At 40.7% G+C, this 16,724-nt stretch overlaps 1 protein-coding gene across 1 annotated transcript in view; it reads left to right on the top strand.

The window, feature by feature from the left end:
* Positions 1 to 16,724, top strand: part of LOC124555114 (unconventional myosin-Va) — a 345,650-nt gene that overhangs the window by 229,606 nt on the left and 99,320 nt on the right. The window contains exons 5-6 of the mRNA XM_047128917.1: positions 9,802 to 9,958; positions 15,828 to 16,047. Coding sequence (XP_046984873.1) covers positions 9,802 to 9,958; positions 15,828 to 16,047 — 377 coding nt within the window. The remainder of the gene's footprint in view (positions 1 to 9,801; positions 9,959 to 15,827; positions 16,048 to 16,724) is intronic.

Genomic DNA, 16,724 nt, shown 5'->3' with positions numbered 1-16,724 from the left:
AAATTTTAGTAGTAGGATGGATAGGGAATGGGCAGGTTTTGTGTGGACACAGGTGGAGCTGGCAGCATTTTGTGAACAGCTTGAAGGCACAGTCAGCTGGCTGCAGGCTGCAACCTTGAGGTATACCAGCGGCGGAGAGACTGGCACTTTGCGTGGGACACCTCAGGTGTTCCCTGTCTCACCCATGGGCTCAGCTGCCTGGGTATCTTCAAATGTGACTGACATGGGGAAACATGCTTGTCACAGCTGGAATGGCAGGTTGTTTGGTGTTTCTCGTTCAAGGCAGTGTGTCAATGTGGTGACTGGCCTTCTGGCCTCACCCATTCGGCCTCTGAGTGGGCAAGTGGCCACTCCTTCAGCAAGATCCGAGCACAGGTGTGGGGGATGGGTTTGCTATTTATCAGGAGTCCAATGTTAGGAGCATTATGGAACCACTTAGGAAAATAGCATCCAGGGCTAAGTCGAATGTGAGGTCAGTATTTTACTTAATTTTATCTGTTTCTCTCAGTGTTTCTTCAATGACTGTCTTATTTTCGTAAAATAAAGAACAACTCTCTTGAGTCACACATGTGATTTTATTTCAATGCACAGTGCGTTTCAAGCCCTGGGGGGCTCATTGTCAGGTGCTTTGACAGTCCAAATTGATCATTTTTCCAGATGTAGGTTAAGTCTCGTCTGTTTCCAGTGGGGGATACATGGTTTTTGGAGCACATTATGAGTAAACATGTTATGTACGTATATACAATTTTCATTTTACATCACATTTTGTAAATACAAGTCAAAAGAAAATTTGACTTGTTTCGACTTGAGTTTATAAAAAGTGCTGTTGAACGAAAGGTGTATAAACCATATGTACATAAACATGTTTACTCATACTGTGTTTAAAAACCCACATATCCAACACTGGAAACTGACCAGAATTAACCAAAATCTTGAAAAACAATCAATGTAGACTGACAAAGCACCTAAAGATGAGCCCTCACAGTTCAAAATGCATCGTGTATTGAAATAAAATCGTGATTGTGACTGAAGGTGGTTGGTCTTTATTTGAGTTCAGTATGTCTGGCAGGGGACCTCACGCGAGCTGTGGAGGATTTCCTACCTACAGCCATCAGGAGTGCAAGGTGTAGTCATCTTATAGTTGTGGCTCATATTGGCACCAGTGATGCCCGTCAGTTGGGCAGCTGGTGGAAGAGCTTGAAGACTGCTGGTGTTGCTAAAAGGGTGCAAGCAGAGCGTGCAGTTAGCAGTAAACACAATTGATTGGTTATGTTCGGTTTTCATCTGAGTGGAGGCTCTTGACCAGAGGTTCAGTCAATTCTGTAACTGACTTGGCTTTAGATTTCTGATCTATGTTATGGACTGGAAAATTCTAGGACTCAACTTTGTAGATCAGGAATACCCTACACAGAGGAAGCAGCTACTCTGGTAACAGAGTACTTGTAGAAAGCACATGGCATTTTTAGGCTACCTGATAGTTTGAGGTCCTCTGATGAACACTCACCAGTCAGTAGACAGAGAGTGAAACTGGATTGGGTACAAAATATAGACTCTTCAAATGTCAAAATTTTAATAGTAAATTGACAAAGCATTCATAACAAAGTCACTGAATTTACTGTCCCCAAGCAAAGCTGTTCCACTCAGATTATTCTCAGAACCAGGAGCTGATTGATACCCAAAGTAGAGATTGCTGAAATATTCAGTGAGGCATGGAATGTATACCAAAAAGACAGATTGGACACCATAGGTGCGAGGAAACATTCGGTGCAGTCGGCAAATATATTGTCTATTGAGACAGAAAATGAGTCTGACTGTGAAGTTACCTGGATGTAAATAACCATCCTAAGTGAACTCAAGTTAATAATTTGATGTTTTTACCGGCCACGTGATTCGATGATAAGAGTTGTAGAATCATTTCAAGGTGATCTGGACGCAGTAGCCCGGAAATACTCCGATTGTGTAATATTAATTGGAGGCAAGAGATGATGTAGATGGAACTTATATTTGACATGATGAATTGCATCTTCCTCTAAATGTGGAAAAAGTAAGTTAATGCAGATGAGTAGGAAAAACAATCCAGCACTGTTAGATTGTGTTATTAGTGGAGTGCTGCTTGACACTTCTGTGTCAGTGACATATCTTCGCATAATGTTGCAAAGCAATGTGAAAATGGAACAAGCACAGGAGGTCAGTTTATCAGGTTGCTTCTTGTAAAGTATTGCTCACCTACAGAGTGGAACACTAGTGCAACACATTCTTGGTGACTGGTAGTGTGTTTGGGACCTTCACCAAGTCGTATCAAAGGGAGACACTGAAACAATTAAGAGGCATGCTGATAAATTTATAACCAGTAGGTTTGATCAGAAAGAAAGTATCGTGGAGGTCCTTTGTGAATTCAATTGGAAATCACTGGAGAGATGATATTATTTTTGTGAACAGTATTGAGAAAGGTTAGAGAACTGGCATTTGTGGCTCAGTATGAAATGATTGTGCTGTTTCAAACATACAGTTTTTGTAAGGGCCATGTAGAAAACGTAAGATAAATTAGGGCTCATGTGGAGGCGTATGGATAGTAGTTTCTTTTCCTCATCCATTTGTGAGTGGAACAGGAAACGGAATGACTAATAATGGTACAAAGTACACTCAGCCATGCACTGTGTGGTACCTTGTGGAGTATGTATGTAGATGTAGTAGAGAGCAAACTTGAGGCCCTTGAGACATGTCCTTAACTTTATTGGATAGAGGAGGAATGGTACTCAAACTTTCTGCAATTTAGCATTATGTTTTTGGTGTCACCCGAAGAGTGAGATCCCAGTTTAGAGTTGGTTCCTCATGACAGAACCACATGCTAAGGACATGTGCTGTCAGACACAGCCCCAGATGAGACACATTGGTGAAAACACACCCACAAGGTTACGTACGCCACTGTCGCTGGAAATCTATTACGTATGTCAGAGCGCAGTGCCACTCGGCCCACTCTGTGATAGTTGACTGTGATAGCAGCTTCCTCATAGATCAGATCTGGCAGCGAGCTAGTATCATTTGTCAGAACTGTGTTCCAGTGTCATAGTTAATTACCGTATTATTGGCTGTCATTCTGTATTGTTCCAAGTGATAAACAGTTATTTTGTTCCGCAGAAGTACCATAAACACATATAATAATTTATTTGGACATGAACTGTATTCAAGTTAAGTATTCAAAATTAAAGGCTTTTACTAAAGTGAACTCATACTTTGTGTGTGTTGTAGCTCCCTCTCGACCACCTCCAGAAGTAAAACTTGAACTGTCTAGTAGGCTTGCTGTGAAATACATCAAAATGTTGATTACGCTAAATGTATGCTGGAGGCAGTAATGTGCTTTTTTGCCTTGTGTTAGGGTAGGTGTTCTTTGAATATGTGAACACAGCTCTTTACAATGTACAGTGCTTCTTTTTTCTTCTTTTTTTTTTTTTTCTAATGGGAATTTAAACATACATGCTGGTCTAGCACTTTGTGAACAAACTCATGACAAATTGCAGAGCTCAGAGCTATTCTATGAAACGTGTCCCCTCTCCCCCTTCCCGCTCCACTCCCCTTTACTTGGCAAGGGTCCCAGATTATAAGGAGTAAAGAAATTGGATTTTGTTTGTGGCTTCCATTGCAGGTGAACTGCACTTCCTTGGGACACTATTGCTAAATCTGGTTTCAGCCCTCTCCGCAGTTAGAGGTATGTGGTTATTCCATTCCAAATCATTCCAGACGGACTGATGCAATATCCTGTATATAATTGTACCTTCTGCTAGCTGCTTGGGAAAGGTAAAAACATTATCTGCTAGATGATTACATAAATAATTCGTGTAATACAAACTTATGATGCACTGGATGCTAAATTCCCTAAGGGGAGCCAGAACGATCCATCTCCTCCATGTTAATTTTAGCAAATAGAAGGAACATTTTTTCTAAAACCATTAAACATATTGCTCTGAAATTTGGACTGCATGTTCAGTGAACATTTCTCTACAAAGTTATAATGCTGTGTTAAGAAATATTTGTTGGTTTTTGTTTTACAATTTTTTTAACAGTTGCTTATTGTTTTTCTCCTTTCTTCTATAACTCTTGAATTATAAAATATTTTTTTACGATTTGTTATAAAAATGAAGGAAAAGGAGTCAACAATATTGTGTATAAATTTCATTGATATACTGTTAGCAGTTTTTGAGAAAATGTTCCTCAAAGATGAAAATATTAAAGCTACGGGAAATGGCTTCCAAAGTTTTTTAATACATTCCTGGCCCATATGATGGATTAGCAGCATCCTCTTCTTTTCTCAGTATTAGTTTCCTTTTCACTGGTCTTTTCTTCCCTTTTCCTGCATGTTGTAGGCTTCTGTCTCTTCTTCCTGCACCTCTTAGTCTTTCTTCATCAATTAGGCGCATTGTGGAAATGTGCTGTGCCCTGGTTGGAAACCTAAATGTTTCAGCACATCACATTTGATAATGTTTCCTTCATTGTATATTGCCACTGCGTCATACACACTAAAATGCAATGTTTTTGTCTGTACAAACTCTTTTGGGAATCCTAATCCAAATTAAATTATTTTTACATTTTAATTTGGATTTTGTGTTTTCCCATGTAAACACTTTTCCAATAAATTTGGCTGTAATAAATCTCTGAATATGGGCTTAATTACATCAATTACAGCGTTTGGCAAACTGTTTTTATCGACCTATTAATTTCCTGATTGGTACTTACACCATCGCCGAGAGATCGGAGCCTGTACATGCCTCTAACGTTCGCTTCGTCACCGCTACCTTTTCGTGTGAAAGCACAGATGAAAAAAATTAGTAAATAAAATAAAATAAAGTATACAAGGTAACTACCGTAAGACGTAACACTGTTTTTATTCAACTGTCAATGTCAATCAAATTCTCAACAGCCATGTGACTTAAAATGTTATTTTATTTTGAAGGCTACCTGTTTCAGCATTTCACTATACCACCTTCAGGTCTCACATGCCTGTGGGGCACAGTGCATGTTGTGGGTGCTCATTTGTTGATGCAGTATAAAAAAATAATGCCCATACTGCTCTTCTCATATGCTCAATGCTTCTTGTATTTTGCCTAATTGCACACCCATAATACCTCTGCAGTCTATCAATTGCTTTATCGGTCAATCTTGCTCTTCCTCCAAGGGCCTTACCATCACTAAGCTTCTGGGATCCTAATGTCTACTTTAGTTTGTGCAAACGAGCCCCAATACACTTCTGCACATGTCCAATGCACTCCTGTTTTGTAATGTTAATTTCATTGCCATAAGGTCTGAATTCCTCTAAAGCTTGATATCTCTTAGAATCACCATCTCCTAGATACTTAGTGTATTGTACATTATACCACTCCTGTAATCTGGAAAAAATTGCTTTCACTCCCCTACTTCCATCACTCCACTCATGCCGTGAAACATTGCTTCACAACTTTCACTATGTTCGTTCTTAGTATTGCCCTTATATCTACAATGTTTTGAGAGAATAGCAACATCAATTACTTTGCAACTGTCTCCACTGGTAGCTGTCACAACTCCATTTAGAGATTTATGATCTCTATGTTGCCACGATCCATCTAAAGCAACAGCCAAATCTCTATAATTCTCATTATCTGTCACAGCTTCTTCAACTGCTTTCTTCATTGTTGCTTGAGCAATATCTTCAGCAGAAGATCCAACCAATTCATTATAAAATCCAAACTTGGTTGGTGGTTTTGGCAAGTTCATAATTCCACATAACATTGTCCCTGCAGCACTGCCCTTGCCTAACATTTATGTCATACACTTTCTTTCCACTATTATCACCAAGAGGAATACTGTTAGAATTAGAAAATGAAACTTCTGCAGGACATTTGTTACACTTCAATAACATTTTACTTGCCAAACCAATGTGTGAACTTATTTTCAATTCCAGTCCTCTTTCTTTGCAAACTTGGCATAATACGTTACGTTTCAAAATATTGGGGAGCAAGAAAATGTTAATTATTTCATTCACATCATTACTGTCACTTTCATAGTTTTCAAAATTTTCTTTGCTGTCACGAAGTTTCTTCCTGGAAGTAGTTCTATCACATTCAGTAATCAGTGAAGCAGTCTCAGCAGCATCTCCCTTCAAAACAACAAAAGATTTCTTCTTCCTCTCTTTGTGCCTTTTCTTAAACACTCAATTGCTGAAACAGGGCATATTGATACCCACAAACCAAATACTTAAAACAGGTACGAGCAAAATTCGTCAAACACACAAAATTGAACAGCTAAACAACACAAAGCAAACTCCACAAGTCAACACACATGGTGTAGCATTTATGTTTACCAATATGAACAGTCACTTGTCACAGAGATAAAGCCATATAGTGTTGAAAAACAAAACGCTGTCTGATTTCGCAAAGATACCCTGCTTGCAGCCAGTGAGCGGCGCCATAAGAGCTGACACACAAAGTCGTTACAACCATTTACACGACATGTCAAATTTGCGGTGATAAAAAACACACTTAGGATGGTGAAACTTGATTTGTTTTATTCAGGAAACTCCAAATAATTTTATAATGAAAGAACCAAAAAACATTAATTTTGTCATTTTCATCATTCCGACTCCTCTTAAGACTTCATCATTCCATTAAAAATACTGTGTTAAATTTTGTTTCCTAGGGAGGCTTCAGGCCAATTAAATACATATTCACTGTTCAATACACCGCTTGACAAAAAATTGAAGCACCAAGAATACACTGTCAGCTGACAGTGTAGTGTCATACCAATACGTACCATTGATGGGTATGTAAATAGAGTTCAAATTCTCAGTGGCATGTAGAATGGCCACCATAGTAGAGTTGTTCAAGTTTAGTGTTATTATCAGGCCTGGTAGGGTATACAGGTGGCATGAATAGCATTAGATGTTGAGTGAGAACTGTGAAGGACATGGAGAAGCCGCATACTTGGGTAAGACGGGGTTATAAGCACGTGACATAGTTTGAGAGGGGCTTCATTGTGTTTTCCCATTTGGCTGACTAGTCAAATCGTGCAATATCTGCACTGGTAGGGTATTTGGATGTGGCATTCCCCCATGTTGGGCTGCATGGGAACGTGAGCACTGACATATTCATCGTTGATGTTTCAGTTGACCACATCTGACCACCATAAGGTAGGTTTGCTGAAATGTGCACTAAGCACATTGTAATCACTTCACATCTCTGCATGCCATCTGAGAACAAGTAATGGACTCGTTGCAACATTCTGTGTTATCGTGCTCCATTGGCCAGAGGCTAGTGGCAGACAGAATTAGGGAAGTTCTGTTCCACTTGTAGTCTTCTATTAACACTAAAACACAAAAGGCTTTGTTTGTGACTGGGAAGTGTGGACTGCTGATGAGTGGCATCGCATTGTGTTCAGTGATGCATTGTGGTTCAGCACTTATACCAGATGACCGATTCTTGGCGAGTATGGGTGGGAATTTGGTGAGAGGTATTATTCTTCCAGTTTTTTGGAGCAGCACATTGATGTTACTCCTTGTGTCATGGTGTAGGGAGCCACTGGGTATGGTGTAATATCATGACTAGTAGGGATTGAGGGAACTCTGATGACACAGCAGTACATCGTGGTCATCCTATGTGCTAATGTGTTCCCATTTTTCAACGGATGATGGCACATGTGTCTATGAACTGTCAGCATGATGTTGAGGTTCTCTGGTGGCCAGCACGTTCTTCAGATCTGTCCCCGATAGAACCTACGAGGGCCATCTTGTATGGCAACTCTGCCCCACTGCCAGTAACTGCGATATCCAGGGTATCAGTGACCAGTTACAGCAGTTGTGGGACCGCTTACCTCAGGAGAAGATAAAATGACTTTGACACCTTTCACAACTGAATCATTGCATGCATCCAGGCCAGAGGGAGGTGCAATGACATATTGATAAGTGGGTGCATACTGCCAACTTGTTTTTGACTTTGACTCGGTATTGGAATCACTGAAATAACACCACATACCCTCCAACCCATGAAGTTTCATTTTGTTTCCTCCTATCTTTTTGGGTGCTTCACTTTCTTTGTAAGGCAGTGTATTTCATAAACATTATAGTGTTTTCTATGTGACTGTGCAGAAATCTATCAGAAGATTTTCAGGACAAGATGGAATAGAATAAACTTGAACTTCACTAGTACAACTTACAGAGATCACAAAAAAATGGAGAAAACAATCTCACATGATAGTTGCTTGCAGAATCATTGTTGATTTACTAACACTTGTGGTCATTGATGGTGTAATAGCCTTACGATCAGTGATTCTTATGTCCACATTAATTGAATTAATAGAATGCCCATGGTACTTTTCAGAAAAGACATTTAGTACAGACTCAAAGGAATCTTTCACAAATTCTAATGTCTGCCTATTACGCTATCATTGTATCATGTTGTTACCTTTATCATGAACATGATTTGTGGGATGTGTAATTATCTCAACACCTGGCTGTGAAACTGAACAAGGTGTGGATTCAAAGCCACTTGTGGCTAGCTAGGTTTTCAGTGACTTCCACAAATCTGCACCTGCCTCTGTGTCCATACTCTACAAGCTACTGTATGGTGCCTGGTGGAATATACATTGTACCACTACTAGTTACTTCCTTTCCTGTTTCACTCACAAACAGAATGAGGGAGAAATGAGTTTCTGTAGGTCTCCATATGAGCTCTAATTTCTCATAATTTGGCTTTGTAATCCTTATGTGAAATGTACATTGGTGGCATTAGAATTGTTCTGCAGTCATCTGCAAATGCCAACCCTCTAAATTTTCTCAGCAGTGTTTTAAAAAAAAAAAAAAAAAAAAAAAAAAAAGGTGGGGGGGTTACCTTCCCTCCATGTATTGCCTCAAAATTCACAAATTATTTCCGCAATACTTGCATGTTGACTGAACCTACCAATAAATTGACCATTATTAAAAGAGGGACTGGCAGAGATCAGGTTTTATTTACTATATTATTGAAAGCCCATCACTGTATTTTAATAGTGCTCTTCATTCTGGGATTCTGCACACTCAATCCAAGAATGCTTTAGTTTTCTTTTTACCAAAATTTTGGAAACAGTTAGGGCTTTAGTACCAAGATTACAACTTCAGTAGTAGTAGTAGTAGTAGTAGTAGTAGTAGTAGTTTTGCAGAGATTCCTGCTGAACTCGTGTTTTATGTTCTGTCCGGTCTCGTGTATTTGTGTCTGAAAAAATGACCTAGCAACAAAAGCCGAAATGGACTTGCACAGCTTGAATTTGGATTATGAAATTGGTGGGTTTGTTTCATAATGGTACTTACTTTAGAGGTAGCTTGTGGGGTTTAAGAATTTAACTAGAGCAACTGAGCCAAACCATACAGCTCATTTGGTATATGGTGCCATCTGAAAAAAGGTTTTGAAGAGAAACACAGATGATGGAGACAACTTTCGTGTCCTTTGTGATAATGTTCACACTCCTAAGTTCATATTTGCATGCCAAGAGAATTAGAGATGGGGATGTGATCATAAGTATGTCTGGAATGTAATGTATTAAAATGTGAAATTGGAATTATTTTACAGAAACTGAAAACTTCTCCTATTTTACTGTACAAAGAATTAAATTGTTTAAAACGTAGTGAGTATAGTGCTTAGAGAGTTTGAAGTTTGTAGTACAATTTGATAGTATGTTGAGGTAATGTTGTATCAAATAAATGTGTGACTGCTTCATATAAATCATTTAATATGACAGTTTGAAATAATGTGATGGCAGTGTATTAACTATGTGTATTTAAACATCAAATTATTTTTTTTCCAGTGAACAGCGTGATCAAAGTATCATTGTATCCGGTGAGTCTGGTGCCGGGAAGACTGTGTCAGCTAAATACGCCATGCGTTATTTTGCCACTGTTGGCGGTTCATCAACAGAGACACAGGTGGAAAAGAAAGTCCTTGCCTCAAGTCCTATAATGGAGGTAAGATAATATTATTATTATTCTCTCTCTCAGCAATCCAAAGAAAATTTTTAAGTGAAAGTAATATGATATTGGATTGATTTGATTTTGGCAGGGAAGCTAAAACAGCTTTGGTCTAACCCGCCACTGCCCACATCAGAACCGAGTTTATTGGGTGGTATTGCTCCCTGCAAATCTAGTAAAGCCAACCAATGCCCTTAAATAGTGCAAGGAGTCCCTTTACCAGTTCTTTGTTAGACACAATTTCTTCAGGTCTAGATGACCCAAAAAGTCTCTCTCTCTTGCTCTCCAGTGCCATGCATTCGAACATTAGGTGTGATTGTTTCTTCACTCTCATCACAGATCCTACATTTAGGGTCTCCTTCTGTTATACCCATGGTATGTAGGTGTTTTTTGAAATTCCCATGGCCGGTCATCAGTCCAACTATGAGTTTAATATCTTTCCTGTTCAAGCCCAGGATTAGAGCTGCTTTTAAAACATGCTTTGGCATCATTACCTTACCATGTTTTTGTTTACAAACCTTGGTCCAGTATTCTACGTACTGTCTTCTAAGCCAGTTCCATATTTCTAGTTTGATCATAGCCTTGGTGATTGTCAGGACAGGTTCTGGTCCAATGAATGGAGTCTTTGCCCCATCCTGGCCAGTCTGTCAGCTTGTTCATTGCCACTGATCCCTTAGTGGCCAGGAACCCACACTAGGTTTACCCTGTTGCTTCCCCCTAACTCCACCAGAGCCCTGTGACATTCTGCAACAATCATAGATCTTGTTGCAGGAGTTGCCAATGATTTCAGGACTGCCTGGCTGTCAGAATAGATGTAGATGCTACGGCCCTTGTAGCGCCTATGCATATTCTCCTCCACGCATGCTCTGATGGCAGTAATTTCAGCTTGGAATACCGAGGCCTGTTTTCCTAGAGAGATGATGCCCTCCAGTCTTGACTGAACCCCATACACCCTTGGCCCAGCGCTTTGGTCTGATTTTGACCCATCAGTGAACCACACAATGTCCCCCATATGGTGTCGAACTGTTTTTCCCCGCTGTTCCTTGCTTCCAATTATTATATTGTAAGGCTTGTTGGAGCAGTTGGAAGTTATTATATAGTCAGTCGGCATTTCCCCAGCCGTTCCTACATTTACCTCATTCGCTATTTTAGTGTGTGATTCTGCATACCCCAGTGAGATCCAGTTTTGAGTCTGTATGCACCAGCTGCTGCCTTCATCTTGACCCGAAGGTGTAGTGGAGGCATGTCCAGCATGGCTTCCATCCCAGCAGTTGGTGTGCTGCTAATTCCGCCTGTTATGGCTAAGAAGGCCAGTCTCTGCACCTTAGCAAGCTCCTTCACTGCAACCTGCTGTTCTACCTTCTTCCACCACACTACAGCCCCGTAGGAGATACTAGGTCTAACACTGTGGTGTATATCCAGTGCATACCCATGGAGCTTGGGCCCCAGTTTTTGCCATAAGCCCTTCTGGCACTCACTAGAGTACCTTTCACCTTGGAGCAGATGCTCTTAATGTGAGGCGTCCATGTTAGTTTCTCATCTAAGGTTACCCCTAGATATTTCACTATCCCCTTCACAGCTAGAGTTTCATCGAAAAGCTGTAGATTCCAACTTGAGTGTTGGATATGCTTCTTTGTGAATGATACCTCAACAGTTCTTAGGATTAGTCCTTAGATCCTGTTTATTGCACCAGTCTTGCACAATGTGCAGCGCACCTTGTGCCATATTCCTAACTGTGCCATATTCCTAACTGTGCCATATTCCTAACTGTGTCAATAAATTTGCCAAGTATTACTATGACAAAGTCATCTGTGTATCCTTGGCAAAAGTATTGTCTGGAATTCAGTTCCTCAGAGTTCATTCACCACTAGATTCCACAATAAAGGGGACAAAACTCATCCTTGTGGACAATCTCTAGTGGTGTTAATTACCATCTTTTTATTGATAATGGTGGCCTCTATCTTCCTTCCACTAAGCATGGCCCTAGTTCACATACATATAGCGGTCCATAGGTCATGCACCTCTGCTGCCCTAACCATGGAATCGAAGGTTGTGTCACTAATAGCCCCCTAAGTGTCCAGGAAGATGCAGAGGGCTATTTTTTGAAAGTGAAGTGCTTTCTCCACCCTCCCAACAAGTTGATGGAGAGCTTTCTCACATGATTTACCTGGTTGATACGCGTGTTGGTTTGAATGTAGAGGAGCCCTAGTCAGCCTCCTCTCCCCAACATGTACATTAACCAGTTTTTCAAATGTTTCAAGAAGGGAGGACGACAGACTGATTGGTCTCATATCCTTGGCCTCGGTATGATCAATTTTCCCTGGCTTTGGAATGAAGACAACCTTCACTGCCCTCCAGGCATTGGGAATGTTTCTTGCAGCTAGGCTAACCCTGAATAACCTGCATAGGACTCTTATAAGATTCTCTCCTGCCTGTTCGAGGAGAGCTGGAAAGATTCCTTCTGGGCCAGGTGACTTGAACGGTTGGAATGTTCCCACCGCCCATTGGATTTTACTGAAGTCGACACACTCCTGGGCCGATTCCTAGCCCTCTATTAGAGTGCCTGAGAACCACTGTCTATCAGGCATCGCATTCTGGTCTGTTATCCGCCAGAGCATGTTGAGGAAAGTGAGTATTGAGGAGCAGTTCCAGCGTCTCATGTGCTGTCTGTGCGTATTCCCCATCCTCCTCCTTCAGCGTACCTCATGGATTAGTTAGTACTCTAGTGAGGATTTTGTGAAGTCTGGCTTGAGCAGCTGTGCCCTCCAATTCCTCACAGAATGCCTTACATGATGCCCCCTTTGCTTGTCTAATTGCTAGGTTGTAGTTGACAAGGGCCTCATGATATTTTTCCCATTGTCCTTTACATCTCACAAGGTTAAACAGTCTTTGTATCTATTTTCTTTGCATTTCCAAGTTATTGTTACACCAAGGCACACTCCTATTTGTGCACTTCTTGGTGACTGAGTAGTTGTCCTGGTATGAGGTCACTGTGGCAGAGGTTACAGCCTCTGCTACTTTCTCAAACTCTACTGGATTCATTATCAAGGTTTTAATTTCTGATAAGCTTAAGTCAAGGTTGCTCCTGTATGTCTCCCAGTCTGAATTCCATAGGCCGTGGCCTGTCTGATTCCCATTTCAACCTTGAATTTAATATAGATGTGGTTCTATGAGGATGGCTCTAACGCCACACACAATTGTTTGACGTAGCTGCCCATCATCATGGAACCAAAGGTTATGTCAATTACTTCTTTCCTCCTGCTATTCCTGAATGTAGGTTCATCACCCCTATTCAGGATCTCCAAGTTGTTAGACAAGAGAAATTCAAGAAGGTACTCACCTCTACTGTTGGTGTCCTTGCTGCCTCACATTAGATTGTGAGCATTGGCATCACATCCAATCGATAGTTGGTTGCCTTGCCGATGGCAAGTTTCTGTCCATATCCTCACCTCCAAAGGAGGAGAACTGTCTTCATAAGGAAGATATGCTGAGGCTAAAACAATTTCCCTCATGATACCTCTCTCATGTTGCTGCATCCTGATGGTCACCAGGTCTCTGGAACAGAAATCCGTCATTGGCATGAAAGAAATTCCATTTGTCACATAGATGTATGTTCTGGAGTTTCTTAGATTTCTAGCATAAATCAGTTTACCTCCAGTGCTAGTGAGGCCCGATGCACCCTTTTTATATAAGTAGTGTTCTTGTATCAGGGCCATGTCCACTTCCCGTCTCCCCAGGCGACAACTCAGGGCATCAGTGGCCCCTTTACTGTGCTGCAGAGTAATCTGCAGCACCTCAAGTCTCTATCTTGCTGCCATCATTGCCCCTGAGGTCTTTGATTACCCTGACAGCGACCTGCAAGAACCCTAAAAGCAATTTCAGGTCTTGCTCTCACAGTGCCTTCAGGGACTTCCGACCTCCACCACCAGGGTTCATCCTGCAGGTTGATTACTCCCCAATCCTCGGTCGAGACTTTTGGGTTCTGGACCCCTATTTTCTTGAACAGAGTCTTTGGAGAGAGATCCTTAAGGATCTTTGGTACCCATATTGATACCTTTGCAGTCTTAAGAAGCTCAGCTGCTGTCTTGACCAACAGCTTCGCATCCTCCCACGGGGATATCATGGGCACCTCAACCTTGAGCCATTCCACCGTATGCCATCTGTACGAGCTGCTCCTGCTGTGAGGTGATGCCTACCAGTGGATAGCCTTCTTGGATAACTGCCATCTTAAAAACCGAGACTGCAGTACTATAGGTCTGTTTCCCTGTTTCACACCTCGGCTTTTTCTGGGCTCTCTTATCCTGAGAGGGGAGAGTCTTGATTCCTTCCTTATCCTCTTGTTATCGATCTTCGACGTTGTGGGTGTCTGCGTGTCCCCTTCAACTTGAGACAGTTTTTTCTTGGGGGGGGGGGGGGGGTGCTGGGGGGGGGGGGGGTGTTGGGCTCAAGCCCCTTTAATTCCCTCCACTTTCATTTGGGAAGCCATTCTTTTCCTTCCTTTTGTTTCTGTTCCCTGAGAAGTTTGCTCCTCTGGGCCCCAGGCAAGGCTTTAATCTTGATCTGGTCCAACTTCTCAGTTACAGTTCCCACTTCTTGCTCAGGTCTAGACCCTGATTCAGTATGGGAGTGCATTCCATCAGTCCTGACTTGATGTTTGTGTGTCTGAGGTCTCAGTTTGCCCCTCAGTTTGTTCTAATTTAGTTTTGTCCTTGTGTCCATCTTGGTCCCACGAGATTTGGGGATCTACACGGTCCACACCACAGAAACCCCCCTGCGGTGTAAGGCTACTTACTGAGAGAGGTCACCCGGTATCCCTGAGGCTCCATTTGTGACACATGTTCCCATGTGCCATACACCTCTCGGCACGGATTGCATCACATGTTGGGTTGAGGAAGGGAATTGGGTAAGGACTAGAAGTGGATAAGTAAGACAGGACATTGCGGGTCACTCTGTCTGATGCATCAGCTAAGGCCTTTCTGGTAGTAGGTCCTCTACCTTCACCATAGCTATCAGCTTCACGCGGATGCGCAAGCCTCTACAGCCTCATGGACAGTGCTTCGCCAAGGTGGTGTCCCCCGGAGAGAATGATACTGGATAGCTTTGCACAATCGCATAGTAATAGTACGTAGCCATTACTTCTGTGTTTTTTATTATACTGAAAACACCTTTTGGAGCAATTCACATGGGAATATATCTAAACTCGGAGAGGAACTCTATCTAATGTAATGCTTAAAATAATTATGGAGTGTTAATGATTACTAAGATTTTTTTGTTGTTTTATCCAGACAAACACAGTTTCCCTTCAGGATTGCTACCCAGTCTTGTACTGATTATCAAATAGTATTAGAAATTCATGAAGGGTGTTACTACATTTTGTACACCAAAGAACTCTTTTAAGAATGTTACTTGTGTGTAACAATATTCTCAACAGCCTCGCTTTTTCATGACGTACTGTTTTTTGGTAGCATTAATGTCACATGTAGACCTTCTACGAGCTTCTTTCATATATTAATTTACATTTTCATCAATTCTTCTAAATTGTCTGTTACAAACCAACCAAGTACAATTTGTTTTATTTCATATCATATCAACTATATAAAATAGATTCTTTATATATGCAAATAGTTAAGAATTCTTTGCTTTCATTCTGGTTTCTGGAATGATGTACTCTGTCATACTTGTTAATACAGTATTTACAGTAACTTTCTGTGTGTGATTTTATTCTTACTAGAGATGAGAATTTTTGGCAGTGTTGAGCAGTTCTCATTCAGTACTAGCAAAATTTATAGTAAATTAAATTGCCTAACTAAGTAAAGTAATAACAAAGCCTTATTTTATATTAATTATTTATCTTCGCATTTTTCAGTCAATAGGTAATGCCAAAACAACAAGAAATGACAACAGCTCAAGGTTTGGGAAGTTCATAGAAATACATTTCAACAAACAATATCATATACAAGGAGCAAGTATGCGCACTTACCTGTTGGAGAAATCTCGTGTTGTCTTCCAGGCACCAGAAGAAAGGAATTATCATATATTTTATCAACTCTGTGCAGCAAGAGAAGAATACCCTGAACTTCAGTTAGGTACATGTTCAGAACCCAATAAATACAACTACATTGGCTTTTGAGAAATGGTGCATTTACAGTTTCATAAAAAATAATGAATGGCTAAATGTTAGAAGCAGCAATTATTTATGAACTATAATTTTTAATAAGAATGAGAGAAATAATTCAAATTAAAATACTGCACAAAAGGAAATTATTTTGTGGATTTACATTACACTTAACATTGAGATCTGAGAAATGGTATTCCCAAAATTGTCGGTGATGGAATGAATCAACATTTTTTTTCCATACTGTTGGTAAAAATTTACAAGAACGATTTAGAATGACAAATGTATCGATTTGAAAGGAGAAACACTGGCTCATAGGCAATAATCAAAATTTATGTATCTCCACATATTGAGGTAATTGCACGTTTGTGATATGGTAACCTATGAATCATTGTTTGAATGATGCGGTAAACAGATTTACTGTGTACACAGTTGCTGATACTGTAAGGTGGGCAGAACCAACCAAATGTAGGGGTACATACTGAAGGATGGGAATGGGACACTTCTTACTACCTACATATGAGGCATCAGACACAAGTTATGAAATGACACCTGCAACAGTTGAGGGTAAACAGGGCAGTGATACAACAACAAATAATAAGAGCAATGAACTGTAGGAACTCCCAAATGAAAAGAAGTGGTGCTCGT

The sequence above is a fragment of the Schistocerca americana genome, chromosome X (genome assembly GCF_021461395.2).
Source record: "Schistocerca americana isolate TAMUIC-IGC-003095 chromosome X, iqSchAmer2.1, whole genome shotgun sequence".
Lineage (NCBI taxonomy): Eukaryota > Metazoa > Arthropoda > Insecta > Orthoptera > Acrididae > Schistocerca > Schistocerca americana.
The sequence above is the reverse complement of the archived record's forward strand: the minus strand, read 5'-3'. Positions and strand labels throughout refer to the sequence as shown.